General features: G+C 42.8%; 2 protein-coding genes across 9 annotated transcripts in view; one reads left to right on the top strand and one right to left on the bottom strand.

Moving 5' to 3' along the window:
* Positions 1 to 3,863: 3,863 nt before the first annotated feature.
* Positions 3,864 to 7,324, bottom strand: LOC116225851 (uncharacterized). The gene is made up of 3 exons (XM_090140108.1): positions 7,268 to 7,324; positions 5,068 to 5,899; positions 3,864 to 4,466 (listed from the first exon to the last, which is right to left on the bottom strand). Exons 1-3 carry the CDS (start codon positions 7,322 to 7,324, stop codon positions 4,432 to 4,434), a joined length of 924 nt encoding a protein of 307 aa, XP_089996234.1. The 3' UTR covers positions 3,864 to 4,431.
* TBC1D1 (TBC1 domain family member 1) overlaps positions 5,615 to 14,914 on the top strand; it is a 95,999-nt gene continuing 86,699 nt past the window's right edge. For 5 of the 8 annotated variants that reach the window (XM_031588463.2, XM_031588461.2, XM_031588462.2 and 2 more), the window contains exons 1-2: positions 5,680 to 5,818; positions 12,347 to 12,865. In XM_031588463.2, the coding sequence (XP_031444323.2) occupies positions 12,446 to 12,865 (420 nt within the window). In that variant the 5' untranslated portion in view covers positions 5,680 to 5,818; positions 12,347 to 12,445. The other 3 variants (XM_090139563.1, XM_090139564.1, XM_031588459.2) reach the window with 3 other exon arrangements.

The following is a 14,914-nucleotide window of genomic DNA, read 5'->3' as shown; positions in this document are numbered from 1 at the left end:
TTTTTTCTGCACTGGATATATGTGTAGCTCCAACAGCCCAGGTACATCTTGGGAAAAGAAACCTCCTCACCATAACTGCTTCTGGTATACCATGACAGTGCTTAGTTGCTAGGTAAAGCATAGATTAAATTTAGCAAATTATTCATCAGGATTCTAGCAAATACTGGGTTACCTTGTTGGCTAAGATGGTAAGGAAAGAATATTTGATGCCTGCTTTTGCCTTGCAATCTTTAGAGTTACAATTGGAGGATCAAAGGAAAGGAATAAGCCCCGCATTCTTTGGCTGATGCTTCAGTTTTTCTTGGCTGAAGAGTCAAAGCCAGCATCTGCACCATTATGCTGGGGTCCATCTGTGTGGTACAGAAAATTAACTTTAACCAAAAGTGATAAGAAGATTACTAAGGAAAGGGCTTGTACTGTTCATCGAAACCCAGTGCTAGGGAAGTGGAGGGACAAACGTTGGGATGACACTTGAATTTTGCTCTCAGTAGGATTTAACATGTGGCACGTAACTTAACCACAGGCTGCCCTGCAAAACAGAATTTCTTGCATGGTACTTCACTCTGAGCTTCATTAAAAGCAAATAGTTGTGCACAGGCTGCTACTTTAAACTGCCCACTGCCTGGTTAGGTGATGTTGGTAAGTGCCTCTAAGAGCAAAGAACAACTTGGAAACCAGTTGGAACCCAGACACGGCATGATGGGTGTGAACTGAGGCTGAGGGATGCTATGGAAATCCAGATGGCCTGCTGTGTTGTTCAGCTTCATGTGACATTCTGGGCTTCTCCTGGGCTGGTGCTGTTACTTGTGGGTGATCTACATGGCCAGATTCTAGCTGCAGGCATTAATTACATCCTGCTGGGAATCTGTACATCAGAGAACATCAGAGCAGAGGCACTGATGTTTTATCCAGAAATGGCAATTGCCAGGACAAGAATAAATAAAGCTTGGAGCCTGGACTGAACCCAAGTGGCAGGGAATTCCTGGCTACTTCCAGAGAGATGCATCCGTAACTTACAGAAAATATGCAGAATTACTCTGATATTTATAACAAGCTAACACTTGTAATTCCAACAAAAGTCAACAGCAGTTGTAAACATTTGATGTAGGAGGAAATTGTACTTGTGAGGCTGGGAAGGAAATGCCTTGAAACTAAGGAGTACAATACTTAAAAACTCTGCCATAAAAGTAAAAGCATACCAATGCTGTTAGACTGATGAATTTCACCTTAAAGTTATTACAGTAAACAGTTTGGCCAGAAGATGTATTGATTTCATCTTCCTTACAGTCTGTGAACTTACTCCATGGCATATTGTGAAGCATGCAAGTATTGTACTTGAACTGCAGAAGAATTTATTTGAGACTTCTGCTGCATAACAAAAAATCATATAGGGACAACTCGAATTCTCTATTAAAAATTTAACATATAAGCAATGTTTTTGTATTCTACTAGTATGTTTAAATCTGTAACTAATCCACTTAGAGAATTTCTATAAATGAAGCTTCCTGCTTGCAATTGCTTTTCAAAGTTGTAGTGGTTGTGGTTTTTATTTTGACACACCGACAATAAGCAAATCTTATATCCTAACGTAGCAGTCACTGTGAGCAAAGACAAGAGAGGGGCAGCACCATTCGTTCCTAAGATGCATACGTTAAGTTTTTACAAGATTGGTGACTTTCAAGATCTCGCAGCTGAAGGCATCTGGATGCCACATTTAAGTAAAATATAAAAATAATCATAAGTAATAACCGCCAACAAAACTGTTCTCTGCCCACAAGTACAGTATTAATCAAAGGCAATCTTCATTAAACTAAGTAGAGTCACTTTCTTTCATACTATTTCTTTGTATAATGTAAGCACACAAATTCATCGGGGGTAGTAGTTCTGTTTGACTTCCAAGCAGAAGCCAACATTTCTCTTTTGTACAGTGATTGGTGGGTGACTGAAATCAGGTCATGCACTGTCAGAACACTGTGCATAATGGGATGAGCCTATTAAAATATCCAGTCATGACCTAACGCTCACCTAAATAAAATGTAACTTAAGTGATAGCATAGCAACAGCAGCTTCCGCACAAAAGGAGAAGCTTCAAATACTCTCACAATCCCTGGTAAGTCATTTTCAGGTGTATTTTTGGGAAGGAAGGGTGGGAAGGGTTAATCATGAAATATGAAAGCATGAAAATACAGAGGCAGCAGGCAGGGTCTGTAACAGGAGCTGAACTCTTTCAGACTTTTTACTCGTGGTCAGTGATAACTGAAAGTCTCTTGTCTTTGAAGATAATCACCAACTACTTGCTGTCATACATTCTTACAGAGTAGGAAACAGGCAAACAGCTATTATAACAGTATCACTCAAATTTGGTTTGTGGAACTTCTGGGACCACGTATGAATACCATCTGGAGATACAGTGTCACTGGATAAGAATGTGGTACTTACCCAGAGCTCATTTAAGTCAGAGGACTACAGAACATTCAGTATCTTGCCCTTAATGAGGTACTAAACAGATTTGCAGTACCAAAACACAAATAAAGACTTAGACTGTTTTGACCAAGGGAGAAAAGCAGAGATGCTGCTTCTAATACAATTTAGCACAATGTGGGTACACACGTTTCAAATAATGATCCAGATTTTTACTTCTTAGCTGTTACCCAGCTATGCAGGAAGTTCAGCTCTGAAAGCATCTGGGTGGAACTTTACAACTTCCTGTTTGCATACAGCTGTGCTTCAAAGGGTGCAGCCACAGCAGCCCAAAGTTCAGCTCCTGTCTGTGGCCAGTGAGTTCAGCCTAAATTTCACTGTCTTCATCCTGGTCTACAGTCCTACCTCAACTCAGGTCAAATGACTTATTCATCCCTTCACTAGACCACAAGGAACACTTTGCTGTCTCACAGCCTGCCTTGTACAGGCCTCATGCTGGGTTTTGTTGTCTGTTTTGCTTTATTATTATTGTTATTATCTGAAAGGCAGCTGCACAAAGAAATAATGGTGAAAATGGTATTCCATAGATCATGTTTGTAGTATGTGGGAAGCCCTGGTTAATCTTTCTTGCCAGTTTGAAGAAGCACATGATGGTAGTATGTTTTAATAACTAGGCTACTGTAAAGAAAATGATGAAGGATAAAGACTGAGAGATGTACTCTTTGAAAGAACTGAACAGAATTAGGAAGGCTGGTGTTCAAGGCTCGCACCTGAATACAAACGTTCTTCTTCTGTACATTATGTGTGTTCCTGCACATTATATGTTTACTTCTTATAAAATGGAACATACAACCCCCTTCTTGTTTTTGTCTTGTTTTCACAAATGAAATTTCTTTCCTGTATAAGTAGCCATTTCAACAGGTAATGGAGAGAAGGAATGCTGTCCAGCATATCTTTGATGCTCATTATCAGGAAAGTATCATGGGAGCTAGGTCAAACATTCTCATGCAAGCAGAAAACCAAGAGATCTTCCTGCACACTGGATAAATGTAGCACAGATGTGTAAGACAGTTATCTGGTTGTTCTTCCTCAAACACAGCATGTAAATACTTATCTTCAGGAAAGTGTGGCTGTTGAATCATAAGGATGGTGGGTCCTGCAGCCGTGAGACAGCTGACTTTATGCAGAACTTTATTTACTACTTTTCTGTATCATTTTAGGCAGCTCATGGGATTTTTATTACTCTTTATATATGGAATATATAAAGAGTATGGAATATATAAAGAGTATGGAATATATAAAGAGTATGGAATATATAAAGAGTATGGAATATATAAAGAGTATGGAATATATAAAGAGTATGGAATATATAAAGAGTATGGAAAGAGTATGGAAAGAGTATGGAATATATATATGGAATTTGCTTTTTCTTAGATCTCAGACTGTATTTTTTATTCTTACTACACCTTAGCAATAAGCATTATGGCAGATTGGCTTGGAGTAAAATGGGTCACTGTTCCTGAATTTGTCAAATGTAAACACTTCAAGTGTGTTTTGTCTGCTTACTGTAATAACGATTTTTAGGTCAACCTGAATGAGAAAGAGGATGTTTTCCAAAAGTGGAGCATGTGGAACTATTAAACCAAGGTAAGTGTAGTTCTTATCTGAGGCATTTACTTTGCCTATAACATACTGTATAACAACCTGACAAAAACTCTGCAAGACAAAGAATTAAAATATGCGAGCTGGAGAGAATAGGAAAAATAAAAGAGGAACCCGCAAATGAGTTCAATCCCAGTCTAATTTCTTTCCCAGCTATCAAGGAAGAAGAGAGGATTTGTATTTGTGGTGTTCTGGCTCAGGGATTTTCCAAGCAGCAGAAGGGACCTTGTAGGATCTGCATCTGTTTCATTGTCTCTTTCTGAAAGGCAAAAGCTTTAAAAAAAATCTTCCTAAAATCACTGTTTGGTAATTCAGAATGGATGAGCCTTGGCCAAAGTGCTGGAGCTGTCAGATTGAAGACGGCAGTTCGCAGCCTCCTGTAACTGAAAGCAAAAATCCTTAGGCTGTCGGCTTAAAAAAAGTAAAAGGACAGACTTGATCTGAGGTTGGCAGCTGGTAGCTGGAGTGAGAGTGCTCTCCTTAGCTGTGATGGTTTAAAGGGAACTTGTTTTAGCAGAGAACGGGACTTGACTTCCCTGCAGTCTCTTCCAGCCCCTATGATGCTGTGATTCTCTTAAATATACGTAGGGTGGCCAAGTTTTGCAGAGAGGGCTTTCCTTTCACCAAGGAGTGCCCATGGTGCCACTGCAAGCATAAGGCCTGTCCCCATTTCTGCAGAAGCAGTAAGCTATGAACCAAGGGCAGACTGGGAACAGCGCTCTGAGCACACTGCCGCTTTCATACTTTCACTCACAGGTCATCAATCCTATAAAAGTACACAGAACAAGCACAAGCCGTGTAGACGCAACCGCTGTGCGCCCTGCAAGTACGGGATGTGCTACACGTGCCGAACCACCACTTGTTTTCCACAATTTGGGAAAACACTGCGCTTCACTTTGACAGCACACTTAATTATTTTCCTCACAGAGCACCGCGCGTCCAGCAGCTCAGCAAATTTACTTGAGAACGTTTGATTCTACTTACTTCGATGTAAGTAATCGGTCGTCTCGCTGCCAAGAAGCCTTGAAATTAATTGAGCGCAAGGGCTGTGCGCGGGACTGGAAGGGAGGCCCCGACCATCTTGAAGAGCGCTGTCATTAAGCCTCCGGCTCCGCTCGCCGCTGAGCCGCTGCGGCAGAAGAGGCAGCGGCCGGCGCCAGCCCTCCCCGAGGTGCGACGGGGCACGGCGGGAACGGACGAGGTGAGGCGGCGGAGGTCGCCCAGGCCTGCCGAGCGGCGGGCGCGGGGCCGGGCTCGGCTTGCTGAGGAAATGTCCCTTTAAACATAACTCCGGAGTTAACTTCCGCGAGCTCCGCACCCACCTGCCGCTCGTCACGGCACCGCGACGGATTCGCGTTTTCTGTGCCGTGGCACGCGGGCGGAGAGGCGCCGCAGAAACGCTGCCGCAGAAATGCCGCCGCGGAGCCGCCCGCTGTCGCGCCGCGGGTGCCCTCCTGTCACGGCGGGGGCCGGGCCGGGCTCCCGCCGCTCTCCGCCCCCGCCGCCTGTTGCTATTTTTACCGCCGAGCCCCGCCGCGGAAGGAGGCGGCGAGCGGCAGCCGCGGGACGCGAGGCACGGCCTGGCCCGCCGCAGGTACGGGCGGACGCTCTCCGCCCGCCGCCCCGCGCCCGTTAGCGGCTCCCGACCCCTCGCCTCCTCTTTCTCTCTCTCCCTTCGGCGGGAGCGGGCGGGCGCAGCTGAGCGGCGGGACTTCTCGCGGCGAGCGCGGCACCGGTAAGGGCGGCCCCGGGGCGGCGGGGCCCGGCGCGGGACGGGGGCGGTGGAGGAGCGGCGTTGGGCTGAGCCGGGCCGCTGCTAGCGGGGGCGGGAGGAGGAAGAGCGGCTGTCAGCGCTGAGGAAGTGGAGGAGTTGAGGCGGCCGTGCATCCCGCCCGAGGAGCGGTGCCGCGCTGCGGGCTGAATGCGCGTCGGCCGTCCCGCGCCGCGCAGCTCGGCTTTCCCTGCGCAGGGGAGCGGGAGTTTCGCTTCAACGCCCCGCCGCACCCACACGCTGCTTTTCTGGCCCTTTAAATTCGCGCTTGCCATTAACGAGGGAACGAGCTCGTGAAAAGCGTGCTCGGGGGGGACTGAGAGGCGGTTATTTATAGCGCGGAGTGAGGAGGGCGCGTGTGCTGCGCTGCGCTGCGCGGGGTCGGCGGCACTGCGGGACCGGGCGGGGCTGAGCCCGAGGTCCGCGCTTAGACGTGCACCTCGGCCGCTGGACGGGACGGGCCTTCACCTTCCTGAAAGGCGTAGGTTATAGGTGAAAATAGAGATGCCTGCAGGTGAGAGAAGTGCCAGGTTGGAAGGAATGCGGGACAGAATGAGACGAGTTGGCACTTTGCTCGCTTTGCAATTCGGTTAACTGATGAGTTGGATGCGGGCATTTTGGCTGTGGGTGTGCGATCGGACAAAGTGGAATGGCACTGGGGGTGTGTGGGAGCTAGCAGGCTCTGTTAACAGGTTCCTTCGTTAGGAACACCTGCTGCCTCGGTTGGGTGAGTGCAAGGCTGGCTCAGCAGTATCCCAGTTCTGATCTCAGTCATCAGAACGTTGTTTCTATGCATTGTTACTAGCAACACCTGTGAAGGGAAGGAACAGAAAGCTCTTGTCTGCATTTGATACTTAATTACAAACTTGTATGCTTAGGAGTGTTTAACATTTCACTTGACTCTTTCCTTATTATTTATCTATTTAATTACTTATAACCCATTTGGGAAGTAAAGTAACTGCTGGCTCTGTAGGCAAGTATCTTGGATGCAGCGTTTACCATGAAGCCAATTGATTTTCTCAGCATGTATGGTAAAATGTTATTCGTGGCCTTAACCAAAGCTGCTAAAGGAATTGAAAGAACTCCTTTAGAAGTCACATTTATGTGAAAAAAGAATGGAAATTACCAGTAAATTCTGAGGCAGATTGACTTCTGGGTTTGCACACGGTGTTGCCCACTGCGCAAAGTTCCAGAAGGAAGCAGCAGGTAAAATAATCTTGTGAAAGAAGAGTATTTTATGATTCCAATTGTCAGTTTGGTTTAAATGAGAGCTGTTTGAAAACAGAGAGCATTGTGGTATTCTATCTGGCCTGTTTCCTGTGAAGCAAGGCTGCTCAGGAGTGTTATCTGAAGCTGGAAGATGATGAGGCCTGCAGCTAGCCGTCCCACAGAGCAATTTAAGGGATGCTGTACTGTGACACTGGGGAAGAGTTTCTTTTTGTGCTCATTGATGAAAGCAGAGAAGGACATCTTCTCGGCAGTGACCATATCAAGATGTACCCAATATATATTCTCATTTGTATTTTCCTGCCTTTCCTGCTAGGGGGATAGAGAAATCTGTCAGTGTGAGGGAAGCCAATGTAAATCTCGGTCAGGGATCAGACGGAGGGAGAAGAGTGGTATTTTGCTCTGGCTTGCTTTCCAGTGTTCTGGCTGCAGGCCAGGACTCCTCATAATCCCCGACTAGGATGATATTTCTGCTAAAATAATCAGTGGTGAAGTGCAGGCAGTACCAGTGCCTTTGGCTCCATTTGTCGGTCATGTTCAGCTCTAATGCTGTGCAGGGAAGAGCTGAACTAATCTGTGTTCTTTCGGACCAGCTGTTCTTCACAAGACCTTGCTCTGTAGTTGGAAGTGCTTCTTGGCTTCTTCAAGGGGAAAAAGGGAATAGGCTCATGGAAAGAAGCAATGCTGTCAGCAACTTGGTGTGTAGTAACTGCACAATTGTCTCTTGGATGAACCCCGAAGTTGGGGAAGCTGGGTCTTGCAGCTCAACGGCTCACAGACCACACTCCTCATTTAATCACTGGTGTGCACATGTCCTGCCTGCTGCCTTGCCCAACATGCCTTGTGACTCACTGGTGCTGCTGTGGGTCCTAGTACTCCAGATGCCCCTAGGGGGGGGAGGGAGAAGAAAGTGGTGGAAAGCAAAGGATGGCTCTGATCAGCAGTTATGTGTGCGCTGACTGAGTCTGAAACTTCTGGCTGTGTCTTTGTATTGAATTTATTCTAGTCCAGAAGAAACAGGGGATGAAGGATAGCTCCTCACCACTGTAGCAGTTACTGCTTTTCTTGATTTGTGTGTGTCCTCTTGGTTTATGACTGTCTCTGTGCCCTTTTTGCCTTGTTTTCTGTAGTAGCCTGACTCCATCTCAAAGCTGCCTATATATATATATATGGATTGTTTTTTCTTTAAGCGCTGTGTCAGATTTTCTAGTACAGTCCTATCAGCATTGTGTCAGATGCTGTCTGAGCCTGCTTCTTGCTTGTGAGAAGCAGTTAGGTTGATAGCATTGAAGGAAAAGCTGAGGACATAGAGCACATCTATGTCCCCCTGTGTATCTTTCTTGTTAGTGGATAAGTCCAGCGGCTCCTAGTTTGTGTGGTGTGGTTTGATTTGCTAGCATGGCTTTGCAGGGTTTGTTAGAGAGAAGAATTCAGTGATACCTGACTTGTGACAGTTTAAAATTACTGCTGAGGCAGGTGATTCTAGATCATAGAATCAGAATCACAAGGTTGGAAAGATCATCTAGTCCAACCGTCCTTCCATTACCGTTGCTACCACAAGCTACTAGATCCAACATGCAATATATAAAATGTTTCATTATTCTACTGCTTTTGTTTCTATTAATGTACTGCAATGTCAATGTCTCTTATTCAGGGACATTACAGTTAAAGGGTCTGAATGGTAAACTCTTCCAACAAATGTGGAGGCCATCCAATACTCATTGTGTTGTGCTACACTTTGCCTGATCAGATTTCATGCTGCTGGAGCACCTACAGCTGTACCACAGCAGGTTCAGTACTGACAACATTAAAGTACAATTTGGAAACTATTAAGACTTCTCAGAGTTGGCTGGGGAGTACTAATCAAGCTGATGCCATGTGCTTCTTAGCAGTGAGTGTAAGGGGCAGAAGAGCTGCTGAACTTCAAGAGATGGTGATGGAAAGGAGCAAGAGGAACCATCCCAGCAAGCATTGGGAGGAGAGCTGCAGGGATAGAGAGCCTTGCAGAGCTCTTTCAACTGCATGAAAGTGGCTGGTGAAATAAGCTTTGAAGAAGCTATTTGTGAGTTAATCACTCAAACACTTTAGAGGAAAATGTGATCTATGTGAGTCGTCTTTACTGGTACAGGTAGTGAAGGCACCTGCAGAGCCAAGTTTTGGAAGGGAGTTGGGTTGAAGCAGCCAGAGGAGGATGAAATTGCTGCAGTGATGAGTAGCAGAGCCAAGGGCAAACAGAGACTGGCCCAATGCACTCTTCACTCATAATGTGTGCTTTGTTTTTTGGCTAGCAATAGGCCTGCTAAGCTGAACAGAACTATAGGTCTAAGTTAAGCACGTACACAAATATTCAAGTCCTTGCTGTAAACTGAAAGGATGGTACAGAAGCTAATGTGCAATTAGTATGATTTTCTTGGTGGGACTGGCATGTAAGTTAAGATGTCAGTAGGAGGAAATAGGGTGTAAATGACTGGGAAAAAGCAGATGGCATATGCAGGACAGTAACGTATAGAAGGCTTTGGGTTAGATATAGAGAACTCTTGATCCTGAATTTGTCCTCTGAGAAGCTGCACTTCTAGCCTCTCAGTGTTAGAAAATACAACCTTCTAACATCCAGTTAATTGTTTTGATTTTAGTATGAATTGTTTTTCTTTAAAAATAACAAATGCAGAGACTGGAGTATTTATGTTGTCAACTTTGTGAGATCTTTATTTTCTTTAAGAAGAGATGAATGCTGGGAAGCTTTGCATTTATCTTAAATACTTTCCAACAGTACAGTGTTTATTTAAGTATGACAGAATATTGACTTTTTAAAAAAGAAAAAGAAAACATGTTCAGTCCTTACAGTTGGCACTCAAAATGATGTATTATGTTGTGATCTTTATTCCTTTTTGAAGCTGCAGTGCCTCATAGGTCTGGATAAAAAAGCGTGGTAGTATTCCAATGAAACTTTTCTTCCTTGAAAAGTTGACTTAAATGAAGGTGACTTTGTGTTTTTAAGTGCATAGCTTTTTCTTTTTTTCTCTTTTTTTTTTTTTTTTCAATTAATTGCATTGAGAAATATAGTTACAAATAGGATGTGGTTGATGGGTCATCATTTGTTCAGCAGTTTGCTGCTCCTGTTTGCAAGTGAGAATGGAGCTTTCTTTGGCTTTGCAATCCTCAGATTATTGTGTATGTCACTAAATAATGAGAACGCTAAAAATCTGTCAACTCAGTTTTCATGTGTTCTGGATTACACATGATTATAGTCAGGAATGAATCCAGTCTTCCCTGCAAGCTGCTGAACTGTATTTCCTTGTTACAGTTAAGGAGAATGCACTTGTAATAGAGTGTCAAAGAGGAAGTGAAGTTTCTTTGGTTCCTGGCATGCAAAATTATAGCAATAACTGTATTTAGTAGTTACAAAGATAAGGTGTAAAAATGATTATTGAAGCAGCTATCCTGTGCATTATAGTCATCTTATGAAAGGTGGTTGTTTGCTTGCTTGTCAGATAACCACACGTGCACCCACCCTCCCTGAAGCTTATAAGAAACCTTTCTTTAAAGAACTAGTCAACGTGTTTAGAATGCTAGTAATGATGTTTGCTACAAACACTGTCTTTAAGTACTGGCATGGTTGGGTCTTCCTGCTGAATTTGGCATCCTTGTGACTGCTAGTGCTGTCACACAGTTCATCTGTCGGAAGATGCAAAAGTTCCAAAGAAGCAAAACTATCCAAACACGTGGGTGTTTGCTGCAGGTCTCTTGGTTTTACAGTTTGCCAGTTACTGCAGAACCATTTTATCACGTTTGGATATTTGCAAGATAGTTACATTATAAGTATACACTTAGTTGAAAATGAATTCTTATCTTGAAATTCTCTTCAATTTATTTATTTTCAAATCCTAAAATGTGTTTTGTTTTCAAACTGAGTTTTTGTGAGTGTTTCACATTGTTGAAAATAAAACATTTTTGCAAGAACAAATAAAGGGCCAAGTTTAATGAAAACTAATGTGAAAAATGTTGCTATTTTTGATCATCTTTGTAGATGAGCAGAGACCAAAAATAGTGTTGCCACAGTAAACAGATACCATTTATTATTACTTGTTCAAATATAATGATGAGATATTTTGTCAGGAGTTCATGGGACTGCTCGTGTTGTTTTTAATAGGTCTTCTTGGGCTGAGGGTAAGCTCGTGACATGGTATTTAGATGTGGGCAATTATAGGCCTGTCAGCTTCTCATCAGTCTCACGCAGAATAATGCAACAGCTGAAACCAGATTCAATTAATGAAGAGTTAAAACACTGTGATACAACAGATACCAAGCTATGTGTTTTCATGGACTGTATTTTGTAGAACTGCGTTGGTAGATAAATGCTATCACTGAATTTTGCTGCTAAAATGATCAGTGTGTAATATTCATACTTGCTGAGTGTAACTGGGTTATAATAGGGTTATGTGTAACTTGGTTCTGCTTGATATTTTAAGAAATGAAAATGATACAAAAGCAATGTGGCAGACATTAAGTATTTCTGGCCAGCCAACAAGCCCTTAAAATGCAGTCATGAATTGTGAATCATCCTCTGGTTGTGTGGTGTTTTTTGGTGGTGGTTGTTTTAGAGGGATCTTGTAAGGGTTGTTGCTTGTCCATGCTGGGTTTATCTGTAATGGGTCAGTTGAGTGCTGTTAGGTTTTTCAGATGATTTTTTGTGTGTGTTAATTAAAGAAAAAGGTCTGTTTTGTCCCAGTACATGACCACTTGGCAAACTGTACTCAAGTGAACAACTCCACGTAAGGGGCCAAATTCAAACTCATACACCTGTGAACAAGAAAAATAACCTTTTATTTTAATGCTTTTGAATGTGAAAGTGTCCCAGCAAACACTGACTTCAAATGATGTGAAGGTTATAATGTAATCTGAGTTCTTTCTGTGATAATAGGATTGAAATAGGCTGATGTGATCCATGTCAGCCTGCCCATGGAGCAGAAGCAGGCTAGAGAGAAGGTGCATTCTTGAGTTTAGTTACTCGTTAGATAATTTAACAGGAGTTACAAGAACAAGTTTTTTAATCAGGACTGATGTTTTTCCAAGCAATATATAAAGTACTATTGTGTTTGTTAGACCTGAAACTGTAAAGTCCAGGGTACAGAAAGTGTGCTATGTAGGTCATGGTGAATGATTGGTGTGTCTTTTCTGGTGTTAATCTATTAAACATTTCTGTTACTAATGGTTTAGTTTTTAATAGGGTTGCAGCACCAACATAACTTTCTCTTTTCCTTTCAGATTTCTGCTGCTCCTAAATTAAAGGAACCATCCAAATATTGCCATTCCATGGAACTGACATACTGGTGAATTAGTTGTGGTTACCTAAAGGATTGTAAAATGGAGCCAATAACATTCAAAGCTAAGAAATATCAAGCACCTAGTGATTTCTCAGCAAGCTTCACCCTTCAGCTTGTCGGTTCCCTGCCTGTGCATTCCCTGACCACTACGTCCATGCTGCCTTGGATTGTGGCGGAGATCCGGGCTCTCAGTAGTATGAAGTCTTCCAAAGAAGAACTTGGTATCAGCCAAATCCGGCTTTATGTTTCACCATCGAGTTTGCGATGTGAACCAGACACGGGGAAAATCCAGCAGTGGGATCCTTTGATTTGTTCTGGTCTGTTTGAATACAAGCCACAGCATGTTCACAAACTGATTCACAACAGCCATGATCCAAGCTACATTGCTTGCCTGATAAAAGATGGAACAGAAAATCAGCAAAGTATCTGCTATGTATTCAAAGCTGATGATCAAACAAAAGTAAGTAAAAAAGGAAAACAAAACAAAACAAAACCAACACCAAACATGCCAAATCAAGTTACGTTCAGAATCACGTTTAAGAATTGGTTCTTGTTCTATTATCAAGGGCCTTATAGAAAAAATGTAGATATGGAGGAGAAGTTGACTCTCTACTTCTAAAATACATTTGCTTTCATACTGTTTGAAACTTCCCACCATACTGTAAGACCTTTAGGTTGCATTTATAATTAAAGACTTCATCTCTCTAAAACTCACAGATATGATTCACTTTATTTGATGTTAATGGTTCTGCTGAATTAGAACTGCTTCGTATGTGAAGTGAAAGGTGTGTAAATTTACAGGATCAGAACCTGAATTTTGTTGGCTTAGAAGGCATTCTACTTTGGGATATGTGCTGAAATCTTGGCCTCTGTGTCAGTGAGAGTTTTTCTGCTGATGTCATTGGGGCTAGAGTTTCACCCTTGAGCCATTGTGAACTTTATCTAATCTTATGTTCAGACCTCTCAAATTTCTATTTTCATAACATGAGACCTATGTGGCTGGGAAAGAGGCACTTCCTTTCCTGGAAGATGTAAGGAATGGGCCACAGCCCAGTACACAGCATACCTTAAACTGCAGGACACTGTAGAAGCCTCTTCCCCAGCTCTATTATCCGTGTAGTGTCAGAAAACAGAAGAGAGGCCACTGCACATTGCTGCAGGTCTGAAACATGGGCTTGCTGCTGCACGCTGCAAGATGGGAGTTGTGTGCGAGTCTCATGCTGTGGGTGAAACTTGCCTTAGTCTGCATGCAAATTGATCAATCCCTTGCTGAAAAGGCTGCAGCATTAAAAACAGATGATTGCTGCTGTTTCTGTTTGAGAGTAACGTGAAATAGTAACTCTCAGAATTAGTAAGATTGACATAAGGCTATTGTGATAGGTTGATCTATTACAGACAAATTAGTGACATGTCCTTCACCTCTTAAGGATAAACCAGTGCTTATGTTGGAAAACAGCATCCTGCTACATGCTTGCTTCAGAGATGTCCTGCTGACGAATGTTGGAGTTATGTGAACGTATACTGCATGTAGTGCCAACCTATCCAAGAGCAAAACATTACACAGTTCCAAGTACGTGTCTCAGGCTTAGAGGTCAAAACATACAGAAAGAGCTTTAGTTAAATCCCTCTAGAAAAAAAAAATAAACAGTTCCAGTGAATTAGAAGGAAAGTATGTCGTAAATCATAATCATTCGACTGAGAAGCCATGTCAAGTTAGAATGTAGAATACCAAATGCATGTATATAAGCAAGTAGAAATAAGGAATAGATCTTTCAGGACTTGATACTGAATGGAAGCCTGTCAAGGCATTTTGCAGTTTGCCCATGTACTTCATTTTGTGACTTGTGGTTTTGCAGGATTATGGTTAGTTTGCAACACCAATCGCTTCCAGTACATTTCCTTTTGCAACAAAGGAATGAAAAAAGTACTTTTTTCCTGAAGTTTGATCAAAGTCCTGGACCTGCTTGAAATTAAAGAGAACATAGTAAATGTCTAGTTAAATTTGCAACTGTGTCTACTTGGTTTTGGAAACAACTTCCACAATTTCTGGATACCTACTTTAACTACCTAGCTCCAAATTCACATAGCTGTCCGTCCTTTAAAAAAACTACCTTCTACCTCAAATAAAAATTCAGTTCTCATTTCCTAACTTGTATTGATCTCCAAGAAGTGTTTTTGTTGACTATTGTTGCAAGCTAGGTTACTCACTTGGAGGTAGGCACCTAACTGGCATTTGTAGACCTACATTTTGACAAGAAGATCGTGGAAATGCCAAGTGTTCTTACCTCCAAAAGTGAAACCCTGCTTAATGGAGATTCAGTGTAATTTCTGATGAATCCAGCATTATGCAGGTTCCTTATACTCTGTGGGATGTTGTTATTCTGCCCTGAGCGTTGCCATATAATGTCTTGTAGCTAATTGATGTTTTGCATTTATGAAGAGGTGTGAGCTGACGTTACCTGTTTAGCAGGTAGCCGGCTTGAAAGGACAACAGTGTACTGTATGCATG

Source organism: Phasianus colchicus, chromosome 4 (assembly GCF_987193195.1).
Source record: "Phasianus colchicus chromosome 4, bPhaCol1.hap1.1, whole genome shotgun sequence".
NCBI lineage: Eukaryota > Metazoa > Chordata > Aves > Galliformes > Phasianidae > Phasianus > Phasianus colchicus.
The sequence above is the reverse complement of the archived record's forward strand: the minus strand, read 5'-3'. Positions and strand labels throughout refer to the sequence as shown.

Coding starts and splice junctions, on each gene's coding strand:
- LOC116225851 (XM_090140108.1), bottom strand. CDS start 7,324: ATGTCCTTCTCTGCTTTCATCAATGAGCACAAAAAGAAACTCTTCCCC. Junction 5,900..7,267: donor AACTCTTCCCCAGTGTCACA/GTACAGCATCCC, acceptor CGCCCCCGCTAG/CAGCGGCCCGGCTCAGCCCA. Junction 4,467..5,067: donor GACCGATTACTTACATCGAA/GTAAGTAGAATC, acceptor TTTTGCTTTCAG/TTACAGGAGGCTGCGAACTG.